Source organism: Bufo bufo, chromosome 1 (assembly GCF_905171765.1).
Source record: "Bufo bufo chromosome 1, aBufBuf1.1, whole genome shotgun sequence".
Taxonomy (NCBI): domain Eukaryota; kingdom Metazoa; phylum Chordata; class Amphibia; order Anura; family Bufonidae; genus Bufo; species Bufo bufo.
The window spans coordinates 797,336,454-797,351,895 of record NC_053389.1 but is presented as its reverse complement, the minus strand read 5'-3'; the positions used below and the strand labels follow the sequence as shown (position 1 = coordinate 797,351,895).

General features: G+C 42.6%; 1 protein-coding gene across 1 annotated transcript in view; it reads right to left on the bottom strand.

Moving 5' to 3' along the window:
• Positions 1–15,442, bottom strand: part of LOC120988554 (A.superbus venom factor 1-like) — a 413,068-nt gene that overhangs the window by 337,066 nt on the left and 60,560 nt on the right. The window contains exon 3 of the mRNA XM_040416077.1: positions 13,628–13,790. Coding sequence (XP_040272011.1) covers positions 13,628–13,790 — 163 coding nt within the window. The remainder of the gene's footprint in view (positions 1–13,627; positions 13,791–15,442) is intronic.

Below are 15,442 nucleotides of genomic sequence, written 5' to 3'. Positions count from 1 at the left end.
CGCACCACCATTTATATATAGGCGGGCATGTCCACAAAATGTGTAGGAAAGTTCCCCTCTCCTTTTGACACCGCCAGCAAGTATCCGACATGGACCCAATGTATTTTGCTGTCTTGTCCGGAGTATTGTACCATCTGGTAAGGATTTTGTAACTGTTTTCCTGGACTCTGACACATCGGGAAACTTTATGTGGGGATTCTAGAAGTTTAGGTAGGGATGCATAAGGTATTGTGATGTTTAAATCTAATTCCCATTGTCTAATAAAGGATGGTTTGGCTATCACGGGGGGTAGGCGCAGCTTACTGTATATCAGTGAGATGAGCTTTCTGGGTATTGTTTATGAGGAGATCAGAGCCTCCAGCCAGACTAGGGGGCGGAAAAGGTCACCCACTGTGATGTGTTGCTTAAGGTAGGCTCTGAGATAAGCCACAGAGAGAAAATCTCTGGGATGAGGGTTTAGCAGAGCATTAGTGTCCTTTAGGTCCATCCATATTCCAGCAGGTTGAGCTAGGGATATTATTGGGATTGAGGAAGAGATCAATCCTAAATAAGTTGAGCCTCTTAAGGGAGGAGGATCTGTATTAATGATATCTGTTATGGACAGTAGGGGCGAAGGGAAAGGGATCGAGCAATGCGTGGATGACAACCATTTCCATGCCTCCAGAGTGGCCCTGAGAATTGGATAATGAGACATGCGGCCAGGAAAGACCGTCTTATGTCCCAAGATAAGTGCTCTAGGTGTACTATTCAAAATGCCCAATTCCATCTGAACCACAGCCGAAGCAGGGGAAGGACCCAACCAAGCTATCGCGCGTGAAAGAAGAATAGCTTTCCCGTACAGCTCAGGATTTGGAAGGCCTATTCCCCCTGCATGTCTAGGTTTGGTAAGTAGGGTGAACGAGAGTCTCGCTTTCTTTCCACTCCAGATGAATGCCCTGAATTTTTTCATAATTTCTTCATAATAATGTTTAGGGACAGGAATGGGGAGGGCTTGCTGTAAGTAGGTAAGCCTGGGGAATATTAAGGAGGAGAGAAGGTTTTTGCGACCAAACCAAGAAAGCGTAGGATTGGTACGGGCCAGATTATCGATTGATTCAATAAGTGACTTTTTCAAGGGAGTATAGTTTAGAGAAAAAAGGTCATTGATATCTGGACTAATCTTGACCCCCAAAAACGTGATGTTAGGAGAAGACCAGTTGAATGGGAAGTCGGACATTAATTGGCTTTTAATTGTCTGTGGGATCCCATAGCAAAGGGCTAATGTTTTACTGGTATTGATTTTGAAATCTGATATGGCGCTATATGTGTTAAGGTGAAATTGGATTCGCGGAAGGGATAACTTCGGGTTGGTCGTCATCATAAGTATATCGTCTGCAAAAGCAGCGACTTTTTGTTCCTTACCCCCAACACATAGTCCCATAACCTCCCCATCTAATCTTATAGTTGCTAGAAGCGGTTCAAGAGCCAAAATAAATAAAAGGGGTGAAAGCGGGCAACCCTGACGGGTCCCGTTCCCAATAGCAAAAGGGGAGGACATACTTCCGTTAACCAGGACTGAGGCAGTTGCCCGTTCGTACATCGAGAATGTTGCATTGATAAAAGGACCTGGCAAACCAAAGCTCGGCAAAACCTGCTTTAGATATGACCAGTTCACCCTATCGAATGCTTTCTCAGCATCCGGGCTGAGTAAAAGCAGAGGAGAGGAAACCTGTTTAGCATGACAGAGAGTATTAATCACTCTGGCGGTATTGTCTTTGCCTTCCCTGTTACGAACAAAGCCCACCTGGTCCCCGTGAACAAGTTGCGGAAGCAGTAGGGCTAATCTATTGGCTAGCATTTTGGCCAAAAGCTTGAGATCCACGTTTAGGAGGGAGATGGGCCTATAGCTGGAGCATAATTTGGCGTCTTTCCCTTCTTTGGGAATTAGGGTAATTTGGGCTGCCGTCATATCCCTTGAAAGAGGGATACCTTTCAGTGACTGATTACATACTTTAAGGAGATGGGGGAGAAGGAGTTCCTGAAATGTTTTGTAGTATGTCAACGGAAGTCCATCAGGGCCTGGACTTTTCCCAGTCGGCATTTGATGTATTGCTTTTTTGAGTTCATTTAGGGAAAAGGGGGCTTCTAGACTCAGTTTTTGGTTTGTGGAAATGTTAGGTAGTTTGGCAGCTGCTAGAAATGATGATGTGATTGAGGCTCGAGCTTCGGGGTTCATTGTTGTAGGGAGATTGTAAAGATCTCTGTAGAAGGAGCGAAATTGGGCTGCAATCTGATTGACCGAGAATATTGGGGTCCCATCCTCTGAGGAGAGTTGGTGGACGTAGTTTGCCGACCTCCTCCCTTTAACCCTGTTCATCACGAACTTGGTAGCCTTGTCACCGTGCGCCAAAAATTTGTGTTGGGCATTCAAGTAGTATTTGGCTGCTCTAGATGCTAGAAGGGTTTTTAGTTTGGCCCTGTATTCCGACAACTCCTGAAGTTTGGTATCAGAGGGGTTATTTTTGTGCTGAGATTCAAGTCTCTGGATATTTCCTAGCGTGTCGTCTATTTCTCTTTCTCTCATTCTTTTGTGGTACGTGCCTATGTTTATGAAATGTCCCCTAATTACAGGTTTATGAGCGTCCCATATGGTATTGACTGATAGTTCGGAGCTTTCATTCAGGGAGAAATATTCAGTCAGGTGCTTGGTGATTTGTTCGATTGAGTCCTTTTAACCCAAAAGAGATTCGTTTAATCGCCAGTTAAAACACGCAGGCGTCTCGTTAGGGGCTAGTACCTTAACATATATTGGGGAATGGTCCGACACATGGATTGAGCCAATAGAAGCTTCCCTGCAGAGATGTATGTGCTCTTTGGATATGTACCGTGTGTTGGGGAATAGAAAGTGAAATCTATGTTATTAGGATTATGAGATCTCCACACATCTATCAGGTGTAAATCCCAGAAGTCCTAAGAGATTTCTTAGAGTGAACTGATTTGTGTGTAGAGATGTCTAATAGCGGAAAGAGTGCCACGTTCAAATCACCTCCCGCAATCACTATACCCTCTTTAAAAGATTCTATTACAGGGTAGATGTCAGAAAACCAACGAGAATGGTTAGAGTTTGGGGCCTATATGTTAATAAAAGTATATATTTGCGGCCCTATAGTGCCTTTGAGCAGAATAAACCTACCCTCTGGGTCTAAGGTTTGGCTAATAAATTTAAAAGGAATTTTCCTTTGTAGCCCTATACTAACTCCACAAGAAGCAGATGAACTACTCCCACAGTGATACCAATTAGAGTAGTGAGAGAACCGCATGTCAGGGTAGTGGTTGAAGCGGAAGTGCGTCTCTTGTAAGAATAACACTCCAGCCCCAGCTTTTCTTAAGATGGCAAAGATTTGGCTCCGTTTTGAGGGGGAGTGAAAACCTTTGACATTATAAGAAGCCACCAACAAATCAGCCATTCGATGTGGTGTGTGTAAATTTACCTTGCGGCTGGTGAAGCCTTAGTTGAGATATGATGTCAGGTTTGTAAGGGTCAGCTGTCTCGTATGTCAAAGAGGCTGTGTGAGAGAAGCATTCACTCCATATCAATGAAGTAATCAGACACCTTGGATTAAAAGAAAGAAAAGAAAAGGGAGAAAAGGGGGACATAACATAACTGAGTGAACAAACAATAAATGGTAGAACATACATCATGGGATTCTCCATGATCCTGGTCAGGAGGGGGGTTATTTGGTCAGTAGACCTACAGGGAGAACGTATAACGCCTAGGACAAAATTATGCTAAGGCGAAAATGGAAAAAGCTCTATTAATAGTAAAGCAGGCTATAATTACGGGGACGTGTTAGCAGAGGGATCTCATGGTCTGGGCTAACTTTATAACACGTCATTCAACTATCATCATAGCCTGAGACTGTGAGAAGGCAGACACACTGAACCGTCTATTGTTCCTGAGAGAGGCTTCTTGGAGTGAGCTGAAGGTTCCTTTTCTTGGAGCGGGAGGACTTCGGGGTACGAAGCACTTCAAAGGGAGTTACTTTGGGAATATCCGGTAGGGTGCATAGATCTTGAAAAATTTCCCAATTCTCGATCGGCATAGGAGGCACTTTCAGGTGATCATAGGCCACTGCAAGATCCGTAAATGAGGAGATGTTGACTCTTTTACCCTCAAAGGTAAAAGACAGGCCAAATGGGTAGGACCATCTGTATAAGATTTTTTTGGATCGAAGCCAATCTGTTAGGGGCTTGAGGGACCTACGTTTCTTTAATGTTGAAGGGGCTAAGTCCTGATAGATGTCAATCTTGGATTCTTCAAACATGAAGTCAGGATGCTTACGTGCGGCCTCCAGTATAGCTGCTTTAACTTGAAAGTTAAGGAACTTGCAAATTATGTCCCTGGGTGGTTCGGCTGGCTCGGGCTTGGGCCTCAGGGCTCTGTGCGCTCGTTCTATGGTTACTTCTTGTGGGAAATTGGGGCCCAGCAACAATCCGCAGATTTCTTGTATGGTGGCTGCAATGTCGCCAGTGGGGACTGATTCGGGCACTCCTCTAAACCTCAGGTTATTTCGGCGCCCCCTGTTCTCCTGGTCTTCTAGTGAGCTATGGAGGTCATTTAGGTATACTGCACACCGACGGAGGGAATCCGACACCGCTGTCTGATGATTCAAAATCTCTGTCTCATGCAGCTCCAGGCTCTCTACCCGGTCCCCTATCTGTCTCACCTCATGTCTGCATGCTGACAGCTCTGCAAGGATCGGCTCCATTACTCTGTTCAGCGCATTGTCAAGGTATTTCCTCGTAATTGGGAGATCTGCTCTGGGTTGCGGATCGTCTGTGTCGCTGTCTTCCTCCGCTTGTGCTGATGAGCGCTTCGGGGCCTTTGCCTGTGGTGACGGCGCCATCTTAGGTTCCCTTGCAGCCACCGTTGAGGTGGCTTTTTTCAGGAATTTTTCCATGTCCCCACTTGCAATTTGATTTCTGGAGGAAGCGGGGACGTCTCCATGCTTGGCATTCCCGATCTTTACCATTTTTGCCACTTATAGCTTGTGTTAGCTGACGTTAGGGACGATTCTCTACACAGAGCCGAGAGCTATGCGACCATCTTCATCCGGCGCAAGCTCCGCCCCCCCCATTTTCTGTTTTTGAAGCCCTTCAGTCTCAGATGCCGTCTGATGGTTAAGGGGCTGCAGTCAGCACCAGTAAGGGCCTTAATTTGGGTCGAGGATCGTCCAGTGTCTTGACGGACAGCCAATTGGATCCTCCGGCTCAGTGCTGATGAAATTTTTTTGGGTCTTCCACTTGACTTTTTTGTTCCATAACCCACAGGATCATTTAAGAAATTCCAAATGACTGTCTTACTGCGTCCCACCTCAGCAGCGATGGTGCGCTGTGAGAGACCATGCTTATGCAGTTCAACAACCCGACCACGTTCAAAAAGGGAGAGTTTTTTTGCCTTTGCCATCACAACATGTGACTACCTGACAAATCTTTGCACAGATTTGGCCTTTTAAAGGCATGTGGTCCTAAAATTTGGATCAGCTGAAATACAGCCTGTTTCAGTTTAATTGTTATTTTCATATAATTGAATGCTCAAAAAATGTTTTGTCTCACTCTCATTTCTTCTTGTTGCATGTTGAAGCTCTACTTGGAACCATTTTTTAAGTGGTCTTAAACTTTTGATCAGGACTGTATCTAGGTATAGGGTGGGGATTACTTTCTCTAAAGTTACCCTATGATTAGACTCAGCCCAGAGATGACCCCTGATGGTGGGTACTCTTTGTCCTCGTGCCTGGGCTATAGCACCCTAGATGGCCCTAATGGGTCCTCGTACCCATATACACCCTTACTGACCCTAGACAGGTCAGCATACGTCAACGCGTTTCCCCCAGACTATGGGTTCCTCAGGGGGTCAATAAAATGGGTGGATCACATTTAAACACAAAAAACAAAAAGTAATACGATAAAGAAATATATATATATATATATATATATATATATATATATATATATATATATAGATAAATACAGTTACATAGGCGTATGGATATAAAAATAAGAAAAAATAGAGGTGAAGAAGGATCATCCAGATATAAACTGAGCGGTCAATTCAGATGAAAGAGACTAATCAGCATACAGTCATATCTAATGCGGTTAATATGTCCCAAAGATGACAATGTACCAGTCCCACAAAGGTCCAATGGGCAGGCGGGGCTTATCACAAATATGGAAAATAGCCAGTTGTCAAATGGTGAATACGAGGACCCATTAGGGCTATAGAAACATAGAAACATAGAATGTGTCGGCAGATAAGAACCATTTGGCCCATCTAGTCTGCCCAATATATCTGAATACTATGGATAGCCCCTGGCCCTATCTTATATGAAGGATAGCCATATGCCTATCCCATGCACGCTTAAACCCCTTCACTGTATTTGCAGCTACCACTTCTGCAGGAAGGCTATTCCATGCATCCACTACTCTCTCAGTAAAGTAATACTTCCTTATATTACTTTTAAACCTTTGCCCCTCTAATTTAAAACTGTGTCCTCTTGTGGTAGTTTTTCTTCTTTTAAATATGCTCTCCTCCTTTACCGAGTTGATTCCCTTTATGTATTTAAAAGTTTCTATCATATCCCCTCTGTCTCTTCTTTCTTCCAAGCTATACATGTTAAGGTCCTTTAACCTTTCCTGGTAAGTTTTATCCTGCAATCCATGTACTAGTTTAGTAGCTCTTCTCTGAACTCTCTCTAGAGTATCTATATCCTTCTGGAGATATGGCCTCCAGTACTGCGCACAATACTCCAAGTGAGGTCTCACCAGTGTTCTGTACAGCGGCATAAGCACTTCACTCTTTCTACTGCTTATACCTCTCCCTATACATCCAAGCATTCTGCTGGCATTTCGTGCTGCCCTATTACATTGTCTTCCCACCTTTAAGTCTTCTGAAATAATTACTCCTAAATCCCTTTCCTCAGATACTGAGGTCAGGACTGTGTCAAATATTCTATATTCTGCCCTTGGGTTTTTACGCCCTAGGTGCATTATCTTGCACTTATCCACATTAAATTTCAGTTGCCAGAGTTCTGACCATTCTTCTAGTTTTCCTAAATCCTTTTCCATTTGGCGTTTCCCTCCAGGAACATCAACCCTGTTGCATATCTTTGTGTCATCAGCAAAAAGACACACCTTCCCATCGAGGCCTTTTGCAATATCACTTATGAAGATATTAAACAAAATTGGTCCCAGTACAGATCCCTGTGGAACCCCACTGGTAACATGACCTTGTTTTGAATGTTCTCCATTGACTACAACCCTCTGTTGTCTGTCACTCAGCCACTGCCTAATCCACTCAACAATATGGGAGTCCATGCTCAATGACTGCAGTTTATTGATAAGTCTTCTATGTGGGACAGTGTCAAAAGCCTTACTAAAATCTAGATATGCGATGTCTACTGCACCTCCACCGTCTATTATTTTAGTCACCCAGTCAAAAAAATCTATAAGATTTGTTTGACATGATCTCCCTGAAGTAAACCCATGTTGTTTTTTATCTTGCAATCCATGGGATTTTAGATGTTCCACAATCCTATCCTTTAATAGGGTTTCCATTAATTTGCCTACTATTGATGTCAGACTCACTGGTCTATAGTTGCTCGATTCCTCCCTACTACCTTTCTTGTGAATGGGCACGACATTTGCTAATTTCCAATCTTCCGGGACGACTCCTGTTACTAATGATTGGTTAAATAAATCTGTTAACGGTTTTGCCAGCTCACCACTAAGCTCTTTTAATAATTTTGGGTGTATCTCATCAGGCCCCTGTGACTTATTTGTCTTCACCTTAGACAGCAAACTTAGAACATCTTCCTCTGTAAAGATACATGCATCAAATGATTTATTAGTCATCTTTTCTAGTGGAGGTCCTTCTCCTTTTTCTTTTGTAAAAACTAAACAGAAGTATTCATTAAGGCAGTCGGCTAGCCCTTTATTCTCTTCTACATACCTTCCGTCCTTTGTTTTTAATTTAGTTATTCCTTGTTTTAATTTCCTTTTTTCATTTATATATCTGAAGAATGTCTTATCCCCTTTTTTCATAGACTGAGCTAGTTTTTCTTCTGCCTGCGCTTTAGAAGTTCTTATAACTTGCTTGGCCTCTCTCTGCCTAATCTTGTAGATTTCCTTATCTTCATTGCTCTGGGTTTTTTTATAATTACAAAATGCTAGCTTTTTATTTTTAATGATTTGGGCCACTTCTGCTGAGTACCACAGTGGTCTCTTCCTTTTTTTGCTTTTACTGACAAGTCTAATGCAATTTTCTGTTGCCTTCAATAATGCACCTTTTAAGTAGTCCCATTTCTCCTGGACTCCATGTAATCCGTTCCAGTCTGATAAGGACTCATTTATGACTAATTTCATTTTTGAAAAGTCTGTTTTTCTAAAATCTAAAACTTTTGTTTTTGTGTGGTGGGACTCTTTCACAGTTCTTATATTAAACCACACTGACTGGTGATCACTAGATCCCAAGGTTTCGCCTACAATGACATCATATACCGAATCCCCATTTGTGAATACCAAATCCAAAATAGCCTCCCTCCGGGTTGGCTCCTCAACCACTTGTTGTAGAGATAACCCCAGTAGGGAATTTAGAATATCTGTACTCCTGGTAGAACTTGCTATTTTGGTTTTCCAGTTTATATCTGGAAGATTGAAATCTCCCATAATGATAACTTCTCCTTTCATTGTCATTTTAGCTATTTCTTCAACTAGTAGATCATCTAGTTCTTTAACTTGACCAGGTGGTCTATATATCACACCTACACGAGTTACTGCATGGTTAGCAAACTGCAACGTAACCCAACTGACTCTATGTTGGCCTCACCAACTTGTATTAGGTTAGATTTAATGCTATCTTTCACATACAGGGCCACTCCTCCTCCTTTCTTGCCTTCTCTGTCTCTTCTGTATAAAGAGTACCCTGGTATGGTTATGTCCCAGTCATTTCTTTCATTAAACCATGTCTCCGTAACAGCCACTAAATCTACATTCTCAGATGCCATTATTGACCCAAGTTCATTGATTTTTTTACCTAAACTGCGAGCATTTGTAGACAGGACTCTGAGCTTATCATTTCTTAACCTCTGTGCTTCTGACCTGTTCTGGCATTGTTTCGGGGGGCAATTGGACTCTTTTATTTTCACTCTTTTGCCCCCCCTTCCTAGTTTAAATACTCTTCCGCAAATTCTTGGAGTTGTTCACTAAGTACATTTGTTCCTTTGAGAGAAAGATGCAAACCATCTTTTTTGTACAGTTCCTTTCTATTCCAAGTAGAGCTATCATGAGAAACAAAGCCAAATCCTTGCTCTTGACACCATTTACCAAGCAATATGTTGAACTCCTTTATGCGCCTCTGCCTATCATTCTGAACATTATGCACAGGCAGAACTTCAGAAAATGAAATGGTGGATGCAAAATCCTGTACGTCATTACCAAGTGTGATAAAAGATTTTTTCACCTCTGACACTTCATTGCAAGCCAGGTCATTTGTCCCTAGATGGACAAGAACATCCACGTCCCCTTCCTGCTTTGCTTGCTTAACAATATTAATAATACGTCTTCTATCTCTTCTAGCAGTAGCCCCAGGGAGACATCTCGCAAAACCATTTTCTTTAAGCTCCACACTTCTTATGATTGAATCACCCAGCAACAGCTGCTTCCTTTGAGACTTCACTTTATCTTTTTTGTTGCATACATTAGACATAGGAGTCGATGGTTTCTCACCCTCTGTGCTCTGTGAGTCCATATCCATGTTGTCCTTACATTCTGAGAGTGCTGCAAATGAATTATGGAGAACCACCGACTGTGGGACATGTCTTCTATCCACCACTCTAAGTCTTCCAGAACCTACATTAACCCATCTGCCATTTCTGGGGGTCCTCTGTGGCAGTGGCATTGCAGCAGTCCTAGCTGGAGTTTGTTTAACAGATAATTTAAATATTTCAGATTTCAAAAATGCAATTTCCTGCTGCAGTAAGGAGAACTGTCTACAGATCTGACAGCATCTGAATCTCCAAAGAGTGGAACATGAAATAAATGCACAACAATTCCTGCACCGAACCAAGTCTGCCATTTTAAAGAGGAGAAAAAAAAAATTGTAAATTAAAATCAAACAAATGTTACCTTTTTTTTTTTTTGTATTGTTTCCACCTTCCAGCCTATCTCCTGACTATCTCCTGCAATATCTCTTTACTGTACTTAATGTAGTACTTGAAGGTAGTACTTGCAGCTAATGAATTAGGCCAGCTAATGAGTCTGTCTCTATATATACACACACTGCTTCCCAAACTCCTCCCCCAGCAACAAATGTAACACCTTAGTGAGCTAGGCTCATTAGCAAACGCACAATAGCAAACAGCTGACCAAATTCCTTACCTCTTTTCAAGCAATGGTTAGAAAAAAACAACACAGATGAGCCAGATGCAGACTCTAAGCCAATCTCTTGCAGTATGTCTTCAATCTCTTCAGTCTCCTGCAATATCTCTTTACTGTACTTAATGTAGTACTTGAAGGTAGTACTTGCAGCTAATGAATTAAGCCAGCTAATGAGTCTGTCTCTATATATACACACACTGCTTCCCAAACTCCTCCCCCAGCAACAAATGTAACACCTTAGTGAGCTAGGCTCATTAGCAAACGCACAATAGCAAACAGCTGACCAAATTCCTTACCTCTTTTCAAGCAATGGTCAGAAAAAACAACACAGATGAGCCAGATGCAGACTCTAAGCCAATCTCTTGCAGTATGTCTTCAATCTCTTCAGTCTCCTGCAATATCTCTTTACTGTACTTAATGTAGTACTTGAAGGTAGTACTTGCAGCTAATGAATTAGGCCAGCTAATGAGTCTGTCTCTATATATACACACACTGCTTCCCAAACTCCTCCCCCAGCAACAAATGTAACACCTTAGTGAGCTAGGCTCATTAGCAAACGCACAATAGCAAACAGCTGACCAAATTCCTTACCTCTTTTCAAGCAATGGTCAGAAAAAAACAACACAGATGAGCCAGATGCAGACGCTATCTAGGGTGTTATAGCCCAGGCACGAGGACAGAGAGTCCCCACCATCAGGGGTCATCTCTGGGTTGAGTCTAATCATAGGGTAACGTTAGGGAAAGAATTCCCCACCCTATACCTAGATATGTACCTCTATCATCATTTAGCATCTATTGAAGTACATGACATACATTAGATGGGTTTTGACCATCACTTTAGTTATATTGGGACATTGCTTTTTAGAAGATAAAATAAAGTAGATTGTATTTTAAGGGTTATATTTTTTTGCTGGAAATTTGTCATCGCCTTAATACCATCAGTGAAGCATGAAGGTGGCAGCATCATGATGCTGTGGGGGTGTTTTTCAGTGGCTGGGGCAGGGAGACTGGGCAAGATTAAGGGAAAGCTGAATAAAGCAAAGAACACAGATATTCTTAATGAAAATCTTATCCAGAGTGCTCTGGACCTAGACTGAAGGTTCACTTTCCAACAATTCAAAAGATACAAACAAGAAGTGTTCACTCACTGACTGTGCTTGTTACTTCATCATGTGAGCAAATCTTGTGGCATCATACTCAAGATGACTGGAGACTAGAGTTGAGCGAACCAGAACTGTAAAGTTCGGGTTCGTACCAAACTTTAGGTTTTTCGGCACCCGGACCCGAACATTTACATAAAAGTTTGGGTTCGGTGTTCGGCGATTTATACAGCGCTTTTTCAAAGGCTGCAAAGCAGCCAATCAACAACCGTCATACTACTTGCCCCAAAAGGCCATCACAGCCATGCCTACTATTGGCATGGCTGTGATTGGCCAACTGCAGCATGTGACCCAGCCTCTATTTAAGCTGGAGTCACGTAGCGCCGCCCGTCACTCTGCTCGGATTAGTGTAGGGATAGGCTGCAGCTGCTGTGAGGGAGAGATCAGGGAGGAATCTTATCAACAACTGCTTCTTTACTCAGCGATCTACAGCAAATGTGTTTTGTGGGTGCAGTGCACAATTGTTTTAAGCCTGCCCTGAGCCAACTACTGCTGAAAACGAACTTTTTTTCCTTCAGTTAGTCAATATCAATACATAATCGGCAGCCATTTTATGCAACGATAGTGCACCAGCACAGGCTATCTGCATGTCTGCAAGTCCAGAAATACTGCTTTGAGACACTGGGTTAAAAAAAAAACTTTGTTTCATATAGTGCACATCTAGGATTATCGCTGCATAAGTGACTGTGAAATCTAGGCCACAAATACGGCTTTTTGCTTACTGGGGTTAAAAAACCCTCTGATATACTGCACATCTGGGATTAGAGGTGTATAAGTTACTGTGAAATTTAGGCCAGAAATACGTCTTTCTCATACTGGGGTAAAAAAAAAACATGTGTTTCATATAGTGCACATCTAGGATTATAGGTGCATAAGTGAGTGTCACATTTAGGCCAGAAATACAGCTTTGGCATACTGGGGCATACCGGGTGAAACAAACCCCTCTGTTTCATATACTGCACATCTAGGATTAGACGTGCATAAGTGACTGTGAAATTTAGGCCACAAATACAGCTTTTAGCTTACTGGGGTTAAAAAACCCTCTGATATACTGCACATCTGGGATTAGAGGTGCATAAGTTACTGTGAAATTTAGGCCACAAAGACAGCTTTTGCTTACTAATGACGGGAAACCTTGATTTATTTATTTTTATTATTATTATTTAGCACAAAGCCACAACATAGCAAACATGTGAAAAAAGTGAAAGGGTCTAAAGACTTTCCAAATGCACCCATCCAGAGAACGTCTCTTTCAGGGATGACCTTCTGTTGATTTCATCAACAGACACATTTGGTGCATCATGAAACGAAAAATCTGACAAAGACGACCCAGGACTTCTGAGCAGCTAGAATCCTATATCAGACAAGAATGGGACAAAATTCCTCTCCCAAAACTCCAGCAATTGGTCTCCTCACTTCCCAGATGTTTAAAGGCTGCTGTTAAGAGAGGATGCTACACAATGGTAGACATGGCCCTGCCCCAACTTATTTCAGATGTGTTGTTGTCATCCAGTTCTAAATTGGTTCATTTCTTGATGAAGTGGTAACATGTCTGACTTTCAATTTCTGATATGTGTTCTATTATTTATTGCAAACACTGATGGCCAGTTCGCATTGTCGCCCCGGGAACATATGCGGGCTGCCATCTTTTTTCACAAGTCCGGCGAGGCACAGGTAAGCCCTTACCTGTGCCTGTGCGCGAGCCGGTCTGAAAACAAGTGCGGTCAGCGGGAGCAGGCAGTTCCAAGAACAGCCACCGGGGGCATTCATCGGGCTTGTTCTCGGAACTGCCTGCTCCCACTTGTTTTCAGACCGGCTCGCGGCACAGGCACAGGTAAGGGCTTACCTGTGCCTCGCCGGACTTGTGAAAAAAGATGGCAGCCCGCATATGTTCCCGGGGCGACAATGCGAACTGGCCATCACTGATTGCAAATACAATATCAGTCTATGAGATCTGTATATAATTGCATTCTGGTGTTATGTACATTTTACACAGCAACGACAACGTCTCAACTTTTTGTGCCACTGGGGTTGTAATTATGTAATAACACTACCTTTAGATTCTGGGGTGTAGATGGGTTTGTCCGTCTGTATGAATATATATCCACTTTGAAAGTTCACAAGGACAACTTTCTCCAGAGAGCAAGCAGCAGACTTTACAGTGACGTACACAAACTGTTTCCTATTTGTGTATTTTTCTAATCTATTTGAGGGGATCTGAAAAAAAAAAAATATCATAATGGACACCAACAGAGGCTGAAAGGAGGGAAAGGGCTACAACACTTACTCAGATTTATTAACCAACATATAGAGGGTACAATGAGTGTTTCTTTTTCTAGAAATTCTGAAAATCAAGCCGATTGATTTCATTGAGAACTGTGTAATACTTCATTACTCCTGTGGTGGTGGTGCTGCAGTGGCGTTTAATACTTCCTATCCATCCATATGAGCTGTGATGGCTAACCTCTGACACTACAGCTGTGGTAAAACTTCAACTCCCAAGATGTCCATAGAACTGAATGAAGCATGCTGGGAGTTGTAGTTTCACCACAGCTGGAGTGCCGGAGGTTAGCCATCACTGATCCTGAGTGTTCATCAGCAATGGGTCTCATTAACCAAAGTAATAAAGACAGGTGCACTCTGCGGTCTTACTAAACCCTCAAACTGATTTTAAAATTGAGAGATTAGCCAACATGTCCTACGGTGTAGGACATGTCTGAGCCCGAGCACCACGCCAAGGTTTCTCAAGTAGGACATGTTGGCTAATCTCTCAATTTTAAAATCAGTTTGAGGGTTTAGTAAGACCGCAGAGTGTACCTGTCTTTGTTATTATTTTGTTATATTGCTATATTGATTATCACATCCATATAATTGCTATCTTGTGTAGGATGTCTATTGTGGTACTTGTTGTTTACTGCGGGCATCCTCCACTGTATGCATTTTTTGCTGGGGATCGTCATTAGCAACGGGCCACAAGTGCAGGATCTGCTCCCCTGTATATATATGCACGACTGCATGTGGGTTTGAGCACTTCCTGCTTGTTTAATACCACGCCATTCTTTTCAATTTGTATATATAGAGATGCCTGGAGGTGTATAAACTCCAATTCAAATATGCCTGCTTACCATCTACAGGCTACATTTAGGTGCACCTGTGAAGCCTGGGCTATATCAGCCAGTCTTGAGTGGGACTTGCAGACTCCTCCCTCCTCCCATTGCTAGCATGATTACATGCTGGAGGTAACTGGTGAGTTGTTTGTGAGTCGGCCTCATGCTCCTGTAATTTGCCCACTGGCTCCTGGTAATGCCCATATGGCACAGGTAGGTGAGTGTTAGGTCCCCGAGCTACTTGAGAAACCTTGGCGCGGTGCTCGGGCTCAGACATGTCCTACACCGTAGGACATGTTGGCTAATCTCTCAATTTTAAAATCAGTTTGAGGGTTTAGTAAGACCGCAGAGTGCACCTGTCTTTGTTATTATTTTGTTATATTGCTATATTGATTATCACATCCACATAATTGCTATCTTGTGTAGGATGTCTATTGTGGTACTTGTGGTTCGCTGCGGGCAACCTTCACTGTATGCATTTTTGCTGGAGATCGTCATTAGCAACGGGCCACAAGTGCAGGATTTGCTCCCCTATATATATGCACAACTGCATGTGGGTTTTGCCGATTTTCACGTAAAAAAAAAAAAATGTAGAAAATAACGAATATACGAATTTGCGAATATATGACGAATATTCTACAAAATATTCGCGAAATATCACGAATTCCAATAGGACTCCTGCCACTCATCACTAGTTAACAGTAATGACAGACTCACTCACTGCTGACTGAGGCTGGACATGCTGCTGACTGAGCCTTTAGG